The following is a 22,100-nucleotide window of genomic DNA, read 5'->3' as shown; positions in this document are numbered from 1 at the left end:
GTTGCCCCAGCCTGGGGTCCCGGGCTGCAGCGCCCACTGCAGGGCCGGGCGGGGCCTCGTAACGACCCGTGTCCCCCTTCCTTCCTCTCCTCACGCTTCCTAGTCTCATGGGAAAATGGTAAGGACCCGGCTGGGCCCGAGGAGGGTGGGCGGGCTCACGGCCTTCGTCCCCCCTAGTTTTTAAATTGTGACGATGACACACGTGCAGGAGGAAAAGTGGGCCCTTCACGGAGGGTGCTGAGGGGGGTCCTGCCCCCGCCCTGGCCGTGCCCTGGAGGGCGTTCCCTCTGGTCTCCCTCTGCCGCCCTCGGCCTTCTCTCGGTGCCCTGCCTTTTTTTCCGTTGATTTGCCTCGGAGGAGTTTCTTTAGCATCACATGTAGGAAGTGAAAATGGGCGGGCCGGCGTCGTGGGCGGGCTCCCCGGGGACCAGGCTGCAGCGTTGGGGGCTGAGTGAGGGCACACTGGGTGGGTGGAAGATGGGTGCCAGGAAATCTTGTTAGAGGGTGTGCATGGGCACCCCCCATGTGCCGGTGTGGACATGAGTACACACATGCACATGTGCATGCAGGCAGACATGAGTGTACTGCGCACATGTATGTTCTTACATGTGCACACCCAGACAGCACACACAAGTGAGCGGTGCTCACATGTACACATGTAGGCAGACATGTGCCCACCTGTATGCATTGCACACACACATGAGCATACTGGAGGCATAGATGTGGGCACACATGCCAGCACGCAGACCGTACGTGTGCACACGCAGACACACACATGCACAGGAGCACGGGAACTCTTGTGCCAGTGTGCGGCAGTGTGGCCCCCTGACCCCCCGCAGTGGTCCTATGGCTTCTACCTGGTCCACCTGCAAGGCAAGCAGGGCTTCCAGTTCTTCTGCAAGACGGAGGACATGAAGCGGAAGTGGATGGAGCAGTTCGAGATGGCCATGTGAGTCTGGGGGCCTCTCGGACGAGGGCTCGGGCAGATGCCGAGCCAGAGCCGGCCTCGGCCCCCCGGCCCCACTCCGGTGGCATCCTGGCTGTCTTACCATCCACCTGGCAAGGGGGCCTCCCTCTGGCACAGCCTGTCCCGGGGGGCCCAGTGACCACCGCCTCAAGGCTGGGCCTTGCCCGCCTGGCCGGCCGGGCAGTGGGTGGCAGGGATGGTGGTGATGCCGAGGGGACCCGTGATGGCCCGGGGCCTGGGGGCCTGGCCGCCTCTGTGTGGAGGCCTCAGAGCTGTGTGTCCACGTGGTCTGGGAGGAGCCCCTGCACGTCCCACGGAGAAGGGCGGTCAGTGGGGCACGGGGGTCCCCACACACGTCAGACCCGACACCAGATGGGCAGTGCCTGGCGCCCTCCGACTCCACTGGCAGCGGGGCTGGTGGGCTTGCCTCCCGCCGTGTCCTCCTGGGGGCGGATGCGGGGGCAGGGCTCAGGCTCCCGGACACATCTGTGGAGTTTCCCACGGCTGGACCGCTGTCAGCACGTGGCTGTGACCTTCACCCAGAAGGTCTCTCAGGCTCAGCTGGTGTGGGCTCAGGGCTCCAGGGACACCCCTTTCCCTCCCGCCAGGTCAAACATCAGGCCCGACAAAGCCAACGCCAACCACCACAGCTTCCAGATGTACACGTTCGACAAGACCACCAACTGTAAGGCCTGCAGGATGTTCCTCAGGTGAGGGGCCTCCCGCCCACCCCTCCCCCGAGGCAGCCCTGGCACCGCCGACCACCTCCCTCCTCCGGCCCGGTCAGTGTTGCACCCAGCCAGGGTGGGAGGCGCTGTCCCGGTGGGTGCTCGGGGCCCGAAGAGCCAGATGGGACCGTGCTGGCGGAGGGGCTGCACATTAGGATGGGGGGTCCAGGAGGCCTGGGCTGTGAGGGACGGGCACTCTGTGGGGACAGTGAGGCCTGGGGCTTGATGGGCCCGGCCTGCGGCTGCAGGGCATGGGGGTCCGGGCAGCGCCTGCCTCACCTCCACCTTCTCCCACTTCCGGCCCAGGGGCACCTTCTACCAGGGGTACCTGTGCACCAAGTGTGGCGTCGGGGCGCACAAGGAGTGTCTGGAAGTGACGCCTCCCTGCAAGATCAGTGAGTCCCGCACCGCCCGCCCGCATCTGGGGCCGGTCCTCTGGGCCATACGTGGCGTCCCCGGCAGAGGGTCCCATTGCTCGCAGCTGCCCTTTGCCACCCTCCTGGCTCTGGTTGAGGGAGCCACGCTCCTCTCCTGCTGGGGTGACCCCCTGGGACAGAGACGAGGGACCTGAGGCTCGGAGACTGGAGGACACCGCCCCAGGTCACACAGTGTTGGGGCTGGGATGCTTCAGAGCCCCCCCTGCCCCCCGCTGCTAACCGTGGGGTCGGGGGCTTCTCCCTGCCTCTTCTCCGTCCCTGTCTCACGTCCGTCGTAAACTTCTGGAGGCCCCCCCACAGTGGACACGTTCGGTTCTTGGCTGTGCGTGGAGGTTTCTGACCACAGAGAACCTCCACTCTGGGCTGTGTTGCCCGGCGCGCCCGGCTGTCTGGATACACGCATGTGTGCATGGGCAGTGTTCCCCTCCCCCCGTGTGAGCGTGTCAGGAGCCCAGTGGCGGAGCGGCGGGAGGAGAAGGGGGGACCCTCCGGTTGGTATTGGTTAATGAGGGGCGGGAGGCGCCTGACCTGGAGCCACTGGACCGGCTGCCGAAAGCCTGAGGTGGCTCAGGAAGGTCGCAGAGCCCCCCCGGAGGGGGGGCTGGCCCAGCCCTGGGTCCTGCGTGGGTCCTGTGGGCGGCCCTACCCTCTCTTCCCCGTGAGACGGGGAAGCCGCGCTGTGGGGGTCACACTGCCTCTGCTTGTCACCCAAGACCCCTCTGCCAAGAAGAGAAGGCTTCTCAATTCCCCGTTTCCTGCCTGGCGCTGGCCCGGCGCCCTGACAGGCCGGCCCAGGCCCCGGTCCTCACTGTGGGCCACGCAGCCGCCCAGCCTTGCAGGCCCCTCTGGCTTGGCTCGGCTTTGCAGCGTTGCCCGGCAGCACTGCCCCCTGGTGGCCGAGCGGCCTTCCTGCTGTGACTTGGGCGCTTGGTGGTGGTTGTCACTGTTCTGACCCTACAAGGAACAAACTCACTGAAAATTTGTAGGGAGGAGAAATAGAAAAAAATGAAATGAAAGTGGAAAGTAAATACCACCCAGGAACTCACCAAGAAACAGCCAGAGGCAGTGTCCCAGGCCAGGCACCGGCCAGCACCCACAGGAAGTGCGGAGCCGACCATGTTCTGGTCTTGGCCGTGGTGTCTCGGGTGACAGGCGGGCCTGGCGTGTCCCTCCGTCTGCCTGGAGCGGGGTGACGCCCCTCTCATGGCACGTGGGAGGCAGGCTGGCCCTTGGCAGCACCCCCCCCCGCCCCACCACGTGTGTGGCCCTGTGGCCGGCCGTCATCCTGAAAAGTAAAAGGTCGGCAGTTCGGTCCCTGGTCAAGGCACAGGCCTGGGGTGCGGGTTCGACCCCATCTCGGTCTTCAGCCACCCAGCCGGCCGTTCCAGGTTGGGCGCCCTCCCCACCCCCCCACAAACCGATACGTTCCAGGGGAGTGGTCTTCCTGTGCTTCCCTTTCTGGTGATTAAACACCACTTCCTGTCGAAAATTCGGAAAACATAGAAAAAGCCAAGGAGAAGGAAACACAGCCCCCTGGCCCGGAGCTGCCTGCCCCCGGGTCACGCCTGTGTGTCGTGGTTCTGGGTGTATTTGTAACTGGGATCTCCCCCAGGGGCCGTATCCAGTCTTTCAGGAGGGCGACCTCCGCATCATTAAAGCCCCTGGGAGCCCCCAGCTTCACTGAGGAGCCTGGTTCCCCTGCAGGCCCGTCCTCGGGGCGCTGTCCTGCCCCGTCTCCTCTGGCCCTTTGCCCTGGAGGGTTCCCGGCTACTCTCTCTCCCACCTGGGGCTCTCACCCGTTGTTCTGGTCACAGGCTCTGGGCAGCGGCTTTGGCCTTTGTCACCTGCACCCCAGGGCTCTGTCACTGTGCTGGGGACCCAGGCACAGATGGGCTCAGTGTTCGCTGCCCCCGGGCCAGGCTGTCTCCAAGAGCCTCTCCCGCGGGGAGCCTGGGCACCGCCCCACCTGACACCCACGGAGCCCGTCCCCCCGATCTGTGGGTTCTGCCCAGAGCCGTCTGCACTGTGAGTGTCCGATGGTGTTGAGGCCGCGGCGGCCTCCCACCTCAGGCAGCCCCCGAGGTCCCTGCTTTGTCCGATGCTGGGGTGGTAGACCCCCTCGGCAGGTGGCCGGGGCCCAGCCTGGTGCTGCGTCCCCTCTTTAGGGCCCGGGCAGGGGCAGGGGTCTCTGGTGCGGGCTTCCTCCGTCTGGTGGGCTGAGGTGCTGGGCCCTGCGACCTGCAGGCGCCTGCGTGTACCACGGGGCTGTCCAGTAGGCGGCCTGGGCGCCACGGCCGCCTTACCAGGTGTCGCGGTCGGTTGGGACAACCTCCCCTTGGGGCCCAGGCCCCCCCAGGGCCCAGGCAGCGCTGCCCCGGAGCCGAGGGGGCCGGGCAGGAACACCCGCCGGCCACCGGGTCTGAGGCCCGGTCTGCGTTCTCCCGCGGGCGCCTAAGAGCAGACAGAGCTCAGGATTTGCCGTCAGAAGTGAGACTTCCGCAGCGGCCCGCTGGGCGCGTCTGTGCCAGGCGGGACCCCCGGCGCCTCGCTCTTGCTGGGGGGGCCCGGCCCGAGCACTGGCGCCTGCCCCCTAAGGCCCGACCTGCTTCCATTTCAGGTTCGCCTGCAGACCTGGTGAGTCTCCTGCTCCCCCGCTCCTGCCGCCCGCACCCCCACGCCCTGCGTGCCCGGCAGGGCCCACGTGCTGGCTCTCAGTGCCCCTGGGGCCTCTCGGCGAGCCACCCTCCACAGTCACCGGGCCCGGATGGCTGAGCCCTGCCCGGCCAACCCCCGTGCCGCTTCCCAGCAGCTGGCTCTCGGCCAGGGGTGCCCAGCGTGTGACATGTGTCTGTCCTCCTGCCCCCCCGTCTATTCAGCTGACCTGAGGGTAAAGCCCCTGAGTCACATGTGGGGCGTGGACCTTGTGTCCTGCCCCAGCTGTGGGGACAAGTCCCCTGCACTTAACAGGCACTTAAAGGCTGCTCACCCGGCCCTGCTGTGGGGGCAGAGACGCCCCCGGTCGTACAGAACAGGACGTGTCCCGGGCAGCTGACAGGGCCCAGGCTCCGGCGGGGAGGCCACAGGGCTGGGGCAGTCGGGCAGGCTTCCTGGAGGGAGGGGGTTGCAGGTACGGCAGGGCAGAGGGCAGAGGGGAGAGGGGAGGTGGGCGTCCCAGGGCTGGACCAGGCACCGAGGTGGAAGGGAGAGGAAGGGGAGTGGGGCCGCAGAGAGGATCCTGGCCCCCTTCCGCCTCGGGCCCTCTCTCTGGGGGTGCGGGGCAGCGTCTGAGGTGGGGCAGCCTTGTCTCGTCACTGGTGCCTGTCCTTCCCCTCACAGGACGCCCCCGGAGCCGGACCAGGTGAGTCTGTGGGCTTGGCTGCTGCCCTCAGTGGCCACCCGGGTGCCGAGCTCGCACCGGGCCCTGGCCACTGCTCGGCTTTCCCCTGCCTCCCGGGCCCCGCCCCCGCCCCGTGTGTGTCCCCCAGCCCCCCAGTGGAGGGGTGGTGTCCTCGGACGTTGGGTTCTGTTGCAGTCTCTGCCGTTTTGGGCCCCCTCTGCGCAGTGTCACGGGACCGTGGCTTCTCGGGGTTCAGGCTGACAGCATCACATGTCGGGAAGTCTCGGCGCCACCCAGTGCCGGGAAGCCAGGCCCGCTGCCGCTGCTGTGGTGCTGCCAGGCCCACGCCGGCGGCCGAGTCAGAACGGGGCCCAGTCTAGGAGCGGCCCGCCCGGTCTGGGGGTCTCAGCCAGGACCCCCATTTCAGCCCCAGAGCTGCTCGGACCAGCTGTGTGGCCTTGGCAAGCCCCTGGCCCGGCTGACACAGGGACCTTGTCCCGGGCCACCCGGGCCGGCTCTCCGCCAGCGCTGTGGAAGGCGGTGGGAAGAGAGTGCCGTTCAGAACTGAGCTGCCGCCCGTCCCGGCCCCGAGTCTGCCGGTCCCGAAACACACAGAACAGTGGCTCGGGAGTCTTCCGGGCAGAACCAGGCCCGGGCCACCGCTGCTGCTCTGTCGCCCACAGGCCCCAAGATGGTGGCTGTGCAGAATTACCATGGCAACCCCGCGCCCCCCGGGAAGCCTGTGCTGACCTTCCAGACGGGTGATGTGATCGAGCTGCTGAGAGGGGACCCCGAGTCTCAGTGGTGGGAGGTGGGTCCTGGGCCCGGACCCTGGGGACCCAGCTCCCCCACCCCCACCCAGGCTCCCCGGCTGGGTCTGCGGGGATAAGAGGCAGCGGCAGCTGGGAGAGGGGCTCTGGTCGCAGCGCCGAGTCAGCTGCGGAGTTACGCCCGTGGGCCTCGGTGTTCTCTGCGAAGCAGGGACGCCCGCGCCCTCCTGCCCACAGTGGGTGTGAGGGCTGCGGAGGTTGTAGCAGGACAAGCGGGTCCCCCACGTCTGGGGAGCTGCCCTGACCCTGTCCTGGCCCTCAGGGAGCAGGGAGCCACTCCACCCTTAGGCCAGGCCCAGCGCTGACCGCCCGGCATCTTTTAGGGGCGGCTGGTGCAGACCAGGAAGTCGGGCTACTTCCCCAGCACGTCCGTGAAGCCCTGCCCCGTGGACGGACGGGTGAGCACGACCGCAGGAGCTTCCGGAGCATGGGGGCCATTGCCAGGGCTGCCCAGAACTGCGTCCTCACTGGGGATGTCCTTGCCAACTGGCCAGTGGGAGCTGGCCCTGGAGCACAGTCAGAGAAGATGGGTGGGGGTCGAGGGGCAGGGTGACCCCCCATTTGGGGGACTCAGCGAGTGGGGGGCTGCGCTTTGCCGAGGTGCGGCAAACACACAACCTCCACCGCGAGCCCGGCCCCCAGGAGCCCTGTACCCGCGTTTGAGCACTCAGGGTTTGTGCCGGTCTGGCCCCCAGACACCACGCTGCCGTGGCGGGCCGCCTGCCTGCCCTGGGCCCCCGTCCACACCAAAACACTCTGTGGTCTTTGGCAGTCACACCCTTCCGGGGCTGTGGGCGCACTGGTCGTTAGTTGCTACTCATTCATTCATTCATTCATTCCACCACTCACCCGTGAAACCTGTGCATCCACTGAGGGTCCTGAGTCCCAGACACTGCCCTCAGGGACCTCGCAGTCCAGTGGCTCTGACCCGACAGTGGTCCAGTTGTTGCTGACAAGACCCCCTCTGGCTCCCATGGTCTGGGCAGCCCCTGAGGGGACATTAACCTGAACATTCTCTTTTGCCAGCCACCCACTGGCCGGCTGCCGTCCAGGGAGATTGACTACAGTGCTTACCCCTGGTGAGTGGACAGGTGGGGCTCTGGGCTGGGGGCGGGGCCTCTGGGCTGGGGGTGGGGCCCGGGCTGGGGACGGGGCTCCAGAAGCCCATTAGCAGGCAGGGTCCAGGTTCTGGGCTGTCTGCAGGCTGGCAGAGCCCTGCAGCCCCAGCCCCTCTCCTTTCTCGGCCCCTAAGTCACCTGGAGTTGGGGGTCGTCCATCCCTTGGCAGCTGGTTTGCCTTGTCAGGGCACATCATCGGGTGGAATGTTCGGGAGAAGGGAGTTCTTTTTTTACGCAACCTTCATCGAGGTTTGTCATGTGCAATACAGGAAAGCCACGTGCTGCAGGTCAGATCGAGTCAGGCACACACTCAGCTGCGGCTCCGCCAGGACAGTGAGGGCAGCTGTGTCGATAAAAGCCTGAGTGAGGGGGGGACACTGCAGGGACGGGTCACAGGTGCAGGTGGGCCTCGGAGTCCGGCATTTGTCACTCCACCTGCCGCGTCACCCGGCCACCCCTGCAGGGGCCACAGTGTGGGCGGCTTTAGTGTGGGCACCGCCCGCCCCGGAGCGTCCAGCCTCACGGTCTTCAGTTTGGGGCTCTTCCCTGTAGCCCCCCCACCCCGTGCCCGGCGCTGTGCCGGGGCTGTACCTCGATGTCCCACACCCGGGCTCAGTGGCTTTGGTGTGTGTCCGGGAGGCCGGGCCTGCTGGCGCTCGCCCTTCCCCCACGCGGAGGTCTCACGGGCACAGGGGGCCCCCCAGCCGCGACTTTCACCTGATGGCTGAGCTCACAGGACCTGAGATTCCTAATGGCAGGCCTCGCGTCTGCACACTGGGACACACGTCTCGCTTCAGCCTGACAGGGAGGCATGAAGGGCGACGGGTTTTGTTTAGGAAGCGGGGCTGGGGGCTCGCCCTCCGTCTGGGCTGGCTTTGGCCCTAGCAGAGGTGGCAGCCAGGGCTTCCTGTGTGAATCTGCCCGAACTCCTTCCAGGGCGTGTCAGTGGTCTCTGGTGTGTTACAACAAAACCCATGCGGGAACAGCTTTTATTTATCGCTGCTTTTTCTTTAAAGACTTTATTGGTTTATTTACTTTTAGAGAGAAACAAAGGGAGGGAGAAAAAGAGGGAGAGAAACATCAGTGTGTGTTTGCCTCTCATGCCCCCCCCACTGGGGACCTGGCCCACAACCCGGACATGTGCCCTGGCTGGGAATCGCACCAGCAAACCTTTGGTCTGCAGGCTGGCGCTCCGTCCACTGAGCCACACCAGCCAGGGCTTATCACTGCTGTTCAAACTCTGAAAACCGACCCTGGCGTCGGTGTCGCCCTGGACCCCTCTTGCAGACCCTGGGGTTCTCATCCCCCTGGACCTCCATCTTTCCTGCGCCCTTCTGTGCCCACAGGCTGATACCCCGCCCCCGCTCAGTCTCTGGGCCCCGCCCACCGCTGGCCCTGCCCACGGGGGCGTGGCCTCATCCTAACGGACACATTATGCAGATTAGAGTTTCCGTGGCAGGCGGCCAGATGGGGGGGGCGGGGCAGATGCCAGAGGCTCGGTCCGTGTGTGACCACCCTCACTCCTTCCCATGTTCTAGGTTTGCCGGCAACCTGGAGAGGCAGCAGACGGACAACCTGCTCAAATCCCACGCCAGTGGGACCTACCTGATCAGGGAGCGGCCGGCGGAGGCGGAGCGCTTCGCCATCAGCATCAAGTACGTGGAGGCCGCGTGGGCCACGGGGACGTCCCCGGGGCCGTTCTGAACCTCAGACCCCTGTCCCCTCCAGGCCTGGGGCTTGCTAGGTCGGGCTGGTTGTGGACCGTAGTGTCCAAATCTGGACGTTTCTGAGAGGAGCGGTGTCCACAGGTCCCTCGTGAGCCGTCCCAGCTGCCATCGGTCCCTAGCTGCCCCATGGGCTCGGTTGGACGTTTTTGGGTTACGGGGAACCCGAAGCTCAGAGAAGCTCGGTCCCCAGAGCAGGGCAGGGATGCTGTGGGCTCAGGGACATTCCAGTGGCACGCAGGTGGGCCTGGGGGAGTGCAGGACGGCCACACAGCTGCCATCTGGTAGCCGCAGTCAGTGGTACTTGGTCTGGGTACCCCCCCAGACCAAGGGGGTGGTTGCCCCCTCATGGGTCTGCGGTCCCCTCTCCCAGGGGCTGGTCACCAGTGGCATAGGACGCCCACTGGACAGGAGTTGTGGGCCGGGCTGTCGAGAACCCCACTCGGGGTGGCCTGTGTCCCACCAGCCCTGTGTCCCTGGGGGACCCGTTCGGCTGGGGTGTGAAGCCGTTTCATAGGATTGGTTCCTGCAGCTGCAGGTCTGGAGGGAGGTTCCGTGTGTGGAAGGTTTTAGCATCTGCCGTCCTAAGGGATGTCAGTGTGTTATCCTCTGTCCTGTGGGGCCCCGGTCTGCCCTCCGTGTCAGCTGGAACGGGCGGGGTTGGCACCTGGGGAGGAGGGGTCGGAGGGGGCTCACCAGCACAGCCCCGTTTGGGCTGAGACCTGCGGACACGGTGCGCTGCGAGGCTGGCAGTAGGGCGCGCAGTGGGGCAGAGCTGGAGGCCGGGCGGCTGCGGGGCGGGGTGTGGAGCTGGGGACTCTCAGGAGACCGTGCCACCTCGGGGGTGGGTGCTCCCCTCAGGCCTCCTGGGCACAGGTCAGACCTTTGACCTACCTACGGGGCGAAGGCCTCACAGGTGAAGGGGACACAGGGGCCCACCAGTCCTGCCTCAGGAAGTGGCCAGGGGAGGAGAGTTGTGGGGCTTCTGGGACTTGCAGGCTGACCGGAAACAGGCAAGGGGGACAGACAGATGGACAGATGAGCAGTAGGAGACAGGCCCAGACCCGGGCGGGTGGGGAGAGGGCTGGAGGGACGCGGCCGTGGAACCCGAGGTGTGAGCCGAGGGCCTTGGGTGTTTGCCTCTGTGACGTGCACCGAGCCTGGGCCCCGAGGGGCTGACCGCGGTGGTCCGCGTCCTTCATCCAGGTTCAATGACGAGGTGAAGCACATCAAGGTGGTGGAGAAAGACAGCTGGATCCACATCACAGAAGCGAAGAAATTTGAAAGCCTCTTGGTGGGTGATTCTGTGGCTCCCGCCGGCCTGGCCCTGGGGGTGGGAGGGGCCCGGCTTCCCTCTGCGGCCACAGACCCGGCCCGCACCCCATGCCTTACAGCCTCATTGCTGCCCCTGAGTCAGGGCCGTCCCCCAAAGCCCCCAGAGGGCCAAGTGGGCTGACCGTGGTGGGCAGTGAGGGGAGGGCCCAGCCCGCCCCGGCCACCAGCGGATCGGCAGCCCGTTCCTACCGGTCCTCCTGCCAGGGCCAGAAACCGTGGTTCACTGAGGCTCCGTCAGGGCCTGGCGTGTAGCCACCTCACACTCGGGGGGCTTCCCACGGCACCCCTTCCCTGCCTGCCCCCCACCCCCGCACGTTCACAGCCCACCTGGAACGCACGGAACAGCACAGGTCTCCAGGTGGTTCGTAAAGTCAGACCCATTAACCCTCTTACTGCAAGTGGCCGGTGCTCTCAGACCCTCCAACCAGAGAATCTGGGCGCTTCGGCCCCCCACCGTGGCCCCCCCAGAAGCCCAGAGTGAAACAGGAAGTCCCCACCAAGCCCTCTCCCCCCATAACCACTGACAGCGCCGTTGCAGCCCCTCAGCGCGGTGGGACCCCCCCTGTTTGGATGCCCCCCTTTCCCGGGTGGCGTTTGCTCCTTCGGAGAAGCTGTTATTTCTAGAAGCCTTTCCCTGGTGTCCGACCCTGGGGGGCTTCCTGCTTGTCTCCATCACACAGCCTCACACACACACCTCAGTCTCAGCGTTTCACGGACATTCCCGTCAGAAACTTGTGGGAGAGAAGTGGCTGGATCGAAAGTCTTCGAGACACTGACCCGCCACCCTGGGCCTAGTGCTGAGGGGAGAAGGGCCAGGCAGGTCTCGGGATCGAGGGGAGGAGCTCCCTCCGTGAACCCAGGAGGTGGAGGAGGGAGGCCTGCCTGGAGGCAGTGGCCACAGTCAGTGAGCACACGTGTCCCGCAGGAGTTGGTGGAGTATTACCAGTGCCACTCTCTCAAGGAGAGCTTCAAGCAGCTGGACACCACGCTCAAGTACCCCTACAAGTCACGGGAACGCTCAGCTTCCAGGGCCTCCAGCCGGTCCCCAGGTGAGGCCCCCGCCCACCCAGCCCGCCAGGGCTCCGCTGTCCCAGTTCCCACGGCCCAGGCCCTCCCTGCCCACTACCTGCCCTGGAGGAGGGCTTTCCATGGGCCACACTGACCTAGGCCGGCAGCCTGTTCCCAAGTACCGGCTCCTGGGAGCAGTGGCCCTGACACCCCCCAGCCCATCACAAGCACCCTCCCAAGCCGGGGTGCCCTGGTGGTCTCAGGGGACAGGTGGGGTACGCCAGCTCTGACTCTTGGTGCCTCTGCCCAGAGGTCAGCACGTGAGAGAACTGGGCAGGCCCACCTGCCCTCAGATCCCTCCCTGTGCCCCGCCCCCCAGGGCCTCCACTGTGAGAAAGCCGGGCCCAGCGCCTGTGAGTGGGGTGCAGCCCTGCAGCCCAGGCCAGGGGCCACCTGGGGTGGGGGCATAGTGGGCCTGGAGCGTTGTACGTCCAGCCCAGGACCACCCCCGAGCCGCTCTGCTTCCTCCGGCCTGCAGGGGCCTGAGGAGCCCTGGGTCCAGGCAGAGCAGGCAAGGGAGGGGTGACGGGCCTTTAGTGAGGACCTGCTCTCTGCGGGGGCCGGGGGTGGGGCTCTAAGCACGGAGCCCCCGGGAGGAGGCGCCCCTGATTTGCCATCTGGGATATGCAGGTGCAGGGGGAGTGAGGGGGGCTGGGAAGAGCCGCTGTGCCCAAGCCCGGGTGGGCCTGCAGGCCGTCCCCTGCCCTTGGCCCCACCCCTGCCGCTGTGGCCGTGCGCCGTGGGTCCCTCGGACGCTCCTGCACCCCCTGTCACCTCCTCTCTCGCCTCTTTGCAGCCTCCTGCGCCTCCTACAACTTCTCTTTTCTCAGCCCTCAGGGCCTCAGCTTCGCTCCTCAGGGCCCCTCCGCTCCCTTCTGGTCAGGTACCGCCGCCCTCCCCGCTGCCGCCACCTGTCCGCCACGCACACCCCGAGCGGTGGCTCCGCAGCTGGTCAGCCCTCGTCCCTTGTTGCTCTCTGGGAGCTCTGCCTCTGGTCGCGGTCAGCACCCAAGCGGCCACCCTCATGGTGGGGGTGGGGGCGCAGAGCCGGCGAGGCCCGCTCAGCGCTGTGGGACTTGTAGGGGCAGGAGGACGGGGTCTCCGTGGCCCCACTGCATGGCCGTCCGCTACCAGAGTTCAGGGCCCTCCCCCTGCTTTGTGTGCTTTCCCCGTCACTGCGACCTGTCTGTCCGTCAGGACTCCGGGGCCCCGGGCTTGGTTCCAGTCTGGTGGGGCATCTGGACCTGGGACGAGTGGGAGGCCGGGCCGGGGCAGGTGCTGTCGGAGTGCAGGTGGGCCCTGGCCTCGGGCAGGCGGCGCGGGGGCTGCAGCGGTCAGAGTGTGGGCAGACGGCCCCGGCCCGGGTGGTGACCCCCCGGGTTCCCTCCAGGTGGGGGGACCTCAGACCACGTGCCGCCCTGTGGTCTCTACAGAGGAGTGAGGGGCCCCGCAGTGGGGCCGGGCTGCGACGTCCTCTCCCCGGGCACTGGGCCGGGCCCCTGGGGAGAGAGGCAGCGGTGTGACGCCGCCCGCGTCCCCAACAGTGTGCACGCCCCGCGTCATCGGCACCGCCGTGGCCAGGTACAACTTCGCTGCTCGGGACATGCGGGAGCTCTCGCTCCGGGAGGGCGACGTGGTGAAGATCTACAGCCGCATCGGCGGGGACCAGGGCTGGTGGCGGGGCGAGACCAGCGGCCGGGTGAGTGGCCCCGACTGCCCAGAGGCCCCCGGGGCGGGGGGGGGGGGGACCGGGGCTGCGGCCGCACGTGACCCAGTGCAGCTCCTCCCGGGGTCTGCGAAGGAGCCGCCATCTGCCCCGAGTCTCCTGTGTCCAACCCCGAGAGGCATTGTTTTGTGCCCGGCAGTCGGTGCTCCCCCGATTCACCTTCCCTGTGCGTGTTGGGGTCTCCGCGCCCCCACTGCCCGGAGCCCCCGGTCTGGCCCGCAGTGCGGGTCTGCGCCGGTGTATCTCGGTGTTCGCTGGGTCTGAGTGCCTCTGGGTTTCACTCTCTTTCTCCACGTGCTCACAGTAGGGTTCTCATAACTGACTTTGACGCGCTGTCAGACTTAGAGAAGTGCCGCGGCGGGTGCCCGGCTTCGCCGATCAGGACCGAGGTGCCCACCTCTCCGCCTGTTGCCTCTTCTCTGCCCCGGCTCCGACACACACACACTTACTTCTTTCTAAACCATTTAAAAATATATTTTATTAGAGTTGGAGAGGGAGGGAGAAAGAGAGGGAAAGAAACATCAGTGTGCGGTTGCCTCTTGAGTGCCCCCCACTGGGGAACCTGGCCTGCAACCCAGGCATGTGCCCTGACTGGGAATTGAACCCATGATCCTTTGGTTCGCGGGCCGGTGCTCGATCCACCGAGCTACACCAGCCAGGGCCCATTCTGGGGCTTCTATGTGCTGAGTTCTGTTCTCTGCTAAAATTTTCTGCTTTTCCATCCCTCTTCTGGAGCATTCAAGTTAGTCTCTTACCTTCCTGGCGATCACGTCCCGCATCTGGGGGAGCTGGAGATGGCCCCCGGGCTCTGCCTTCCCCTCCCCGCCTGTCACTGGACCCTGACTGAGCCCCGAGCTTGCGCCTACGGGACCCTGGGGCTCTGGGTGCTGCTGCTTTCTCCAGACGGGGTGTTTTTTCCTAGCTGGCGGCTAGAAAGAGAGCAGTTTCATCTTACACTGCTCGGGGCTGGCACATTCACTCCAGGCTCCCGTGTGCACCTGGGCCCCGCCCCACCAGGCACGCAGCCGCTTTTCCTGGGCGGGGCAGCCTTTCGAAGGAGCCCTCCCGTCCCGGAACCCGAGCTCGCCCTCACCCCCCCCAGCCCCGCCCTTACTCTGTCCTGCGGTCTCTTTCAGGTCGGCTGGTTTCCCTCAACCTACGTGGAGGAGGAGGGTGTCCAGTGACGGCAGGGACACCGGGGACTCGGGAGCCTCCTGGAAGGGTGGCGCCAGCTTGACGTGCGGCTCCAGGTCCTGACCCGGAGGGGAAGCGCCCGCCGAGCCTCCTGTGCGCAGCAGCCTGCAGGGGCGGGGAGGGTGGCCCAGGCTCTCGCTCACCGCAGACCGCCCCGCCAGCCGCCTGCCCTCGGGGGCCTGTCCGGGGCTCGCCACTTGTACATAGAGGAAACCTGGCTGCCCGCGGAGGCGCGGGTGCCGGGTGGCAGGTGAGGCCGGGGCTCGTCTTGCCCCTGCCTGGTGGAGATGCTCGAGGAAGCCTGGCTTTGGACATGGATGCGGTCCCAGGGAGGGCTGGGCGCGCGGAGGGGACCTTCCCCGCACCCTTTCTGCTTCGCCTGGACCCTTGGCCCTCTGGCTTCCAGCTGCTCCCAGGGGCCACCTCAGGCCCTGAGGGGTGCAGGTGTAGGAGACGCACTGCAAGGGGCCTCTCTCGGGAGGGAGCCTGGGGACGAGCCAGTCGCTGGCCTGCCCCCTGGCCCACGGTACTGCCTGTGCCCCCGCTGTCCGCAGACACGCATCTCTGTGAACCCCAGTGCGGGCAGGAAGGCCTCCCTCCCTCTGTCCCTGCTGCTCGCCTTCCTCTGTGGGAGGAGGCCCCGCCCTCCCGTGCGGGGCGCCCTCTGGGTGTCGCCTGTCCTGCAGAGGGGTCCGTGGGGGGCCCCGCAGCCTTTGCACAGGATGTCGGCTCTCGCCCTTGGTCTGTGTTCCCTCTGAGAGCTGTGGCTCGTGAACTGGGCCAGTGGCCAGGCCGAACAAAGTGCTCTTGGAGGCAGCTGTACCCCTGTAACGCCCACTCCCAAATTCTGCTGGCCTTGACCTCTGGCTGGCTTGGCCAGACCCTGTTTTCTCCGCCTGGACGCTGCACGAGACCCAGGGAGAGCCTCCCTCCCAGGGCTGTGGCCAAGCTCCCGGTGCAGCCCGGGCTTCTCGGGGCCCCTCCTCCCTGCGGTCGGCTGCACAGCTCTGTGGGGGGGCCAGGCTGGCCTGCTGGCCACACTGCTCCCTGGGGTCCCTCTGAGGCCAGCCACGTCGCCCCTAGGCGTCCTGGCCTGGGGCGAGGCAGGGAGGGTCCAAGGTGGCGGGCAGCAAGGGGAGGAGAGCGGGCAGCCTGCAGAGGCTCGAGAAGAGGGTGAGCGGAGTGACGCGCCGGGGGCGGGAGAGCCGGCCTCAAAGGGGGCAGACCCTCCTCCCTTTCGGGGCGCACCCTGCACTTTGCGCACGACCCTCGGCTCAGTGGGTTGGGCCGCCAGCCCCCGTGGGAGGGGATGGGAGGGGACGCGCCCGGCCGGCCCCGTTTTGTTTACTGTTGTCCGGCTTTGTGTTTCTGTTGCTATGTTTTTGGTTTGGCTTGTTTGCCTTTTGAGGGAAACAGAAGTGTGTAATTATTTCATCCAAAGCTCCCAGTATCTGTCCATCTGTGAATACTAAGGACGAGATTTTATAAGATCAGGAAAACAATGTGTATTCGAGCCCATCCTGAAGCAGGTGGCCGTGACACCAAAGGACGCCGAGAACACCGGATCTGGAGCCCTGGGTTTTGTGAATGTTCGGTTTCGTTCTTCCTGACACGTGGGGTTGCTTTGGTTGGGTTTTGCACTGTTCCACGCGGCAGAGGAGGGGCGGGGGCCGGGGCCAGGGCCAGGGCGGGGCCGGGGCGGAGGGGCTTCAGGCAGTGAACGCCTGCGGCCCGAGCACATGGGTCCGGGATCTGGGGCCCTACAGCCGAGGTGACCCCAGGTGGAACGCAGACTGTACATTTGCCAATAGGTTTTTTCAGACCACAGTTTTTACTGCAAATAAACCTCAGTTCTTTTCTTTGGGAGTGGCTGACCTTTTGTGCTGGTGGGGCGGGGGAGGGTGTGGCTGGATTCCTGTGTCTCCCTCAGGGTCTGCCCTGCTCGGGTGGGGCCAGGTCAGCCCAGGGGACGCGGCTTGTGGGTCTGGAGGAGATCATGACACCAGCCGGCACCTCCTCCTGCTGGCACAGCACCTGGCCCCCGGGCAGCCCCGGGGTGGCAGCTGTCCTCCTGTCTGGAGGGATCTGAGCCCGGCTTCGCCCTTCCTCCCCCACCCCCCCTGTTGCCTTGTGTGTTGGGAGATAAACTCAGTGCTCTCCCCTGAGGGCGGGACTGGCCTGTGAGAGGGTCCCTTCTTCTGCCAGGAGGCAGTCAGAGGCGGGCTCTGGGGCGGATGGAGCACCACCCCTGCCCATTCCTCCCCTTCTCAACAGGTTCTCCCCCCCAGGAGGCTGGTGGAGCTCCTGCTGGGGGCGTCCGTGGCTGGAGCGGGGGTGGGCACAGCCCGTCCTGCCCCTCCTGACCCGGAGCCTGGGCACCGGCCACCACCGGCTGCGGGGGAGGCTGGACTCGCGGGGCCTGGGTGGGGCACACGGCCCCCCTGGGGAGCGCCAGGCCCTGGTCCTGAGGAGGCAGGAGCGTGGCCTTCGGGGGGGCCACGGGCCACATGCCCGCCCCACGGGGTCCCCAGGGGCCAGTGGAGCCTCGGAAGCAGGTGCCCAGCTGGCGCTCAGCAAATGTCAGCAAATGTCCGAAAGGAGGGAGGCGGGCTCAGGTGTTGGAGGTGACGCAGGTGCCCCGAGGCTGGCTGGGGGCCTGTTCTGGGGCAGCCCCTCCCTGAGAGCAGCTCCCAGGCCTGAGTCCACGAGAGGCCGGTTCCCACACCGGCTCCCCGAGAGCCAGCCCCTCACTTCCGAGTCTCGCACCCACGTGGAGGACACAGCGCGGGGGGCCGAGCGAGACTGGGCCACCCAGAGGAAGCCCTGACCCCAAGCAGAGAGTGTGGCGGCCCGAGGGGAGGCTGCTGCGTCCATGGGCAACTTCAGGGGGCGGGTGCTGGGGACCAGGGACCCCAGAGCATCTGCTGTGGGTCCAGACCCAAAGTGTGGGCGTCCCGCCTGTCCGAGGGCCCACATGTGGACAGGGGAGGGGGCCGCCTGGCCAGGGTTCCCTGGGGCGTGTGTGGGGGGCAGGGTGGAGCTGGGCAGCCCGGCATCGACCAGGCCCCACTGCAGCCTGATGAGGGAGGGGGTGTCAGGACACCACTCGGTGTAAACGTGAGCACTGGGAGAGGCGGTGTGGTGAGCCGGGCGGCACGGGGACCGGAGGGAGGGAGGTGGGCGGTGGCCACGGGGACGGTGCAGGGAAGAGCACCTTGCTCTTCTCTGGGCTTCTACGCCCCAGCAGGGCCGGGGCGGGGGCTCGGTTTTCTGTCGCTGCCGGACGGACGGATCGCCGCAGACGCAGCGGCCCAGGCAGCCCCGCCTGTCGGCCTGCGGGTCTCGGTGTCACGGAGGCGCAGGCGGGCGTCCCTGGGCTGCGGTCCAGGTGCCGGCACAGCCGTGCGCCTTTGGGGGGCTCCAGGCAGAATCCATCTGCCTGCCTTTTCCAGCTTCCAGAGGCTTCCTGCATTCCTGGAACTTGGTCCCTGTCCTCCCTCTAGAAAGCAGAGGTGCCTCTGGGACCCTCCCTCAGTCACAGCTGGCCCCCCCTCCGATCACAGTGGGCAGAGCGTCCCGGTTCTTGAGGACTCCGGTGAGAGTCCAGGAGGAACGCTGGGGCGCTTGCCCAGGTGGAAAGCCCGGCCCGGGGCAGGGGACAGAGCCCAGGCCCCCCAGGTGCCGGAGACAATGGAAAAGCCCCTTCAAACCCAGGACCCCAACGGACGTTGCCCCGCAGGTCAGGCCGTGTGGGAATGGTCCCCGCCCCCGGCCGGGATGGGCCCCACTCTGTGCCTCCTCGATCGGTGGAAGGGAAAAGCCTTCCCCAAAACCGCCTGTTGTGCACGGATCTGTGTCCTTCCCAGGAAGCCGGGTGGCTGCTCCTGCCCGGTGCCTGGTCACGTGACTGCTGGGGAGTCAGGCCCCTGCAGGTGTGGTCGGGCAGGGAGAGGGAGGTCCCTGGGTGTCCCTGTAAGAAGGTGGGATTTGAATGTAGACCTGTGCAGAGGGACAAGTCCGTGGGGACAGAGATGGAGATGGGGTGACCCTTGTCAGCCAAGAGACCCCAAAGATGCCAGCAAACTGCCAGAAGTTTGAGAGAATGGGACAGAGGCTCCCCCAAATCCCTCAGAAGGAACCAGCCCCTTGGACACCCAGACCCTGGACTTCAGGCCTCCAGAACCAAGGGAGCCCAGTTCTGCTGCTGAGGCCGCTCCACTGTGGTCCTCTGTCACTTTGTCTCGGGGACACTCATGCCCTGGGTGACTGTTCCCGGGCCTGGAGGTCTGCACGTCCAGAGCCGAGAGCGGGAAGCAGGGTCCCAGCTGTGGGCACTCCTGCGACCTTGGGCCCCTGTCCCGATGACAGGGGTTGCCCATCCCGCGGAAAGCCGAGCGCTGGGGCACTCACCGTCCTACAGAAGTGAGAAGCCCCTGGTGGCCCGCTGCCCGGGCAGCCTGCAGGGGGCTGGCAACGCCCCTCTTAGACCACAGCAGCGGGGTCGGCTCAGACCTGGTCGGAGAAGGGGTAGTGAGCCGGGAGGCAGCGCCGGGGATGTGAGAGGGTCCAGCAACCGTCCACTCCCAAGAGACCCAACAGACCCGAGGGAGACGAACTGGAGGGTGGAGTCGGGCAGTATTTGAAGGAACACTGGCTGGCCGCCTTTCAGAGCAAATCCAGGGCCAGTGTGGAGGGTCGGGGACCCGAAGACCCCCAAGGAGCGTACATCGAAGCAGACCAGTCTGGAGCCGACCAGCGAAGCTGCGAAACACTGCAGGCGGGGGGAGACCTTCACAGTAGCTGGCCGGCCCTGGGCGGCGTGGCTCAGCTGGGCCGCAGCCTGTAACCAAAAGGTTGTGGGTTCAGCCCCCCCCAGTCTGGTGTGTCCGGGAGGCAGCCAGTTGGTTCTCCTCTCTTGCATCGATGTTTTTCTCCTCCTCTCACTAAAATCAGTGCAAAGATGTCCTTGAGTGAGGGTTTAAAAAAAAGAGAAAACTGAGAGGTGACTTCCAGCGAAATGACCATATAGTTAGTCAGTCGCTTGTCAGCCGGGTCTCCGAAGTGTCGGCGTGGAATGCTGCAACCCCCGGAGTGTTTCTCACACACACACACACACACACACACACACACACACACACACACACACACACAAAATACAAAGGCATTTTCAGGGAAAAGAAGGAGCAGAAGCAGTTTAACATGCTCTCCCTGAAGGATTTTCTACAGAAAGTTCTAGAAGGACTTCAGACTGAAGGGCAACAGTAAACATGGGGACATATCGAACTCTGAGAGGAGCCAGTCACGGGGTGTGATGTGGCCGGAGCCCGGGTGGGATTTCCACGGGTGAGCACAAACCCTAAAGGCGGGGCAAGGGGCAGCCGGCACGCGGGACCCTCCACGGTTTGGACAGAGGAGAAGGCAGCAGCTTTGGCGACCGTCTTCCATCTGTGGCCCACGAGCTCCTGTGGGCCTGGCACAGCTCAGCCGGCTCCTGTGTCCAGGTGACAGGCTGTGTCCTCCTCTGGAAGGGTGACCGGGCAAGGTCCCGGTCCACACTTGCTGAGGCAGCTGGCAGAAGTCACTCCCCTGCGGTGTCGGCTGCTGCCACGCTCTCGGCGGGAGCACCTGTCCTGCCCACTAGTTCCCAGTCTTCTGTAACAAGCTGGGGTTCAGGGGTGACACGGGCCACCTCTGCCAGAGGCCCCGCCTGTCCCGTGGGGCAGGGGCTCCGCAGGGCTGGCTGCCTGGCACAAGGAGCTGAGTTAGAAATCAGCGATGAAGTCCACACCAGCAACTTCCAAAGCTCACAGACAGAGAAGCGCATTTCTCAGTAGCAGCCCAGGCTAGGACGGCACTTCAGACCCACTCTCGGTGAGAATTGAGGGAAACGCTCCGTACCCAACTCGAAATGTGCTTCAGACGCTGGACCGCGGTGGCGGTGTCACAGGAGCGGGGGGCTCGGCGGGCTGTCCTGGCTGAGTCGCCCAGGCAGAGTGCACTACACCCGCACCTGTGAAGGGAGGGCCAGGGCTGCGGGCCTGCCCACACCGTGGCCGTGACTGATTTGCAGGGGCTTTTCTCCCAGGTGGGCTAAAAGTGCCAGGTAGTCATCCCCAGGTAAATTCAGAACTTCCCTGCGATGGGCCCCACGGGGGGAATAGCTCCCATGGGTGGGGAAACTGAGGCTTAGCGAGGGGACCAGCCCACGACGGTGCAACTGGCTGGCAGCAGGACCCTGTCTCCGGGTCCCTCACTGGAGCCAGGCCACCTCCTGAGCTGTGCCCTCCAGCATCTGGGGAGACCGCGTGGTCCCTCCGCCTCTCCCAGACTTGAGCAGGCCCTGGTGGATGATGACCCAGCTGACCGTGCCGGGCCTGGCCCTGCAGCCGCCAACCCTTGTCCAAAGTCCAGGGGCTGCTGCTGCCCTCGTGGCTGGTGAGGATTTTGCAACAGCTGCTCATCTGAGCGCAAGGCCCAGAACAGTCAGCGCCGTCCCTGCTGCCGCCCTGGGGCAGCCATGCCCGGCGTGTCACTCATCCGTGGGTCCCGTGCCGGGAATTCTCAGGGGGACGTGGCCACATTCCTCCCTCACCCTCTCTGACCTTGTCGAGTGCAGCCCTGCCTCAGGCCGTGGGGCCAGGCCCAGCCCTCCCGGAGAGACCAGGCCGGCGTCCTTCCCACCTGGACCCAGAGGCCCCCCAAGGAAGCCTGGTGCTGGGGAAGCCACCCGTCCTCTGGGGGAGCCAGGGGACTGAGTGATGGGCTCCGTCCCCATGGTGAGGACAAAGAATGGCGGCAGCACAGGGTCAGGCCAGAGCCCAAGCCACCTCCTCCCAGATGCCCTCCTGGGTTTCCTGCTGGAAGAAGGACCATTTGCTCAGGAGCAGCCCCAGCACATCAGCCACGTCTTCCTCCAGGGCCTGGAGCCCCACGACAGCTGGGTCTCAGCTGCCTCCCGGCTGCCCGCTGCGCTCTGTCCACACTGGGGCTCCCTAAATGTAGAGGACAGACGAGCCAGCCGGCTGCCTGGCCCGCCACGCAGAGCCCGGTCATATGGCGGACTGTCTGCCGCAGCCGCCGGTGTCACCCTGTGGTCACCCACCCCTGATGGGAGCACAGTTTCCTCCGGCCCTGTGGGGCAGGGCTCCTACCCGACACCAGCACCTGCCCGGACTCTGCACCCAGAGGCTGGCCTGCCGGAGCCCCTCGGGGCACCCTCTGCGCTCCGCAGGGACAGAGTGCCCCAGGCCCGGAGACAGACTGCAGTTTCCCCGTTTACTTTCCCGTGTGGCCTGAGGCGAGCTGGCTGCCCTCTCCGGCCCCGGGGCCCCAACCTTGGGCGAAGGCAGGCGTCCCAGGAGGCTCGGGCTGGACGGGCAGGTCCGTGTGAAGGCTTTCTGGCCACCTGCGGGGCCGAGTCTGGGGGCACAAGTGCATATGGGCAGGCAGGGGTCCTTGTGACCCCCGTCTTAGGGGTGAGGCGGTGAGGCCGCCAGCCTGGTCCCTGAGGGCAGTGGATGGGGCCTCAGGGTTCACAGCCCGCTCCACCGCCCGCCTGGGAGCTGCCTGCTTGGCTGCTGCCCCAGCTGGCAGTCTGGGCGGCGTGTCCCTGGCGGTGGGTGGGGCGGGGGCAGCC

At 66.3% G+C, this 22,100-nt stretch overlaps 1 protein-coding gene across 3 annotated transcripts in view; it reads left to right on the top strand.

Annotated features, from left to right (window-relative positions):
* Window positions 1–16,327, top strand: part of VAV2 (vav guanine nucleotide exchange factor 2) — a 91,498-nt gene extending 75,171 nt beyond the window's left edge. The window contains exons 15-28 of one of the 3 annotated variants that reach the window (XR_008392114.1): window positions 840–949; window positions 1,576–1,677; window positions 2,002–2,090; window positions 4,750–4,766; window positions 5,469–5,490; window positions 6,153–6,280; window positions 6,623–6,697; window positions 7,326–7,378; window positions 8,956–9,072; window positions 10,348–10,435; window positions 11,402–11,525; window positions 12,375–12,427; window positions 13,089–13,243; window positions 14,407–16,327. Coding sequence is in view for 2 of the 3 variants with exons in the window: in XM_037127659.2 (XP_036983554.2) it covers window positions 840–949; window positions 1,576–1,677; window positions 2,002–2,090; window positions 4,750–4,766; window positions 5,469–5,490; window positions 6,153–6,280; window positions 6,623–6,697; window positions 7,326–7,378; window positions 8,956–9,072; window positions 10,348–10,435; window positions 11,402–11,525; window positions 12,341–12,427; window positions 13,089–13,243; window positions 14,407–14,454 (1,215 nt within the window). In the remaining variant the exon portion in view is untranslated. Of the gene's footprint in view, window positions 1–839; window positions 950–1,575; window positions 1,678–2,001; window positions 2,091–4,749; window positions 4,767–5,468; window positions 5,491–6,152; window positions 6,281–6,622; window positions 6,698–7,325; window positions 7,379–8,955; window positions 9,073–10,347; window positions 10,436–11,401; window positions 11,526–12,340; window positions 12,428–13,088; window positions 13,244–14,406 lie in introns of all 3 variants that reach the window. The other 2 variants (XM_037127659.2, XM_053667698.1) reach the window with 2 other exon arrangements.
* The last annotated feature ends 5,773 nt before the right edge of the window (window positions 16,328–22,100 follow it).

This window comes from Artibeus jamaicensis, unplaced genomic scaffold (assembly GCF_021234435.1).
Source record: "Artibeus jamaicensis isolate MK-2021 breed Jamaican fruit bat unplaced genomic scaffold, CSHL_Jam_final contig_471, whole genome shotgun sequence".
In the NCBI taxonomy this organism is placed as follows: Eukaryota; Metazoa; Chordata; class Mammalia; order Chiroptera; family Phyllostomidae; genus Artibeus; species Artibeus jamaicensis.
The sequence above is the reverse complement of the archived record's forward strand: the minus strand, read 5'-3'. Positions and strand labels throughout refer to the sequence as shown.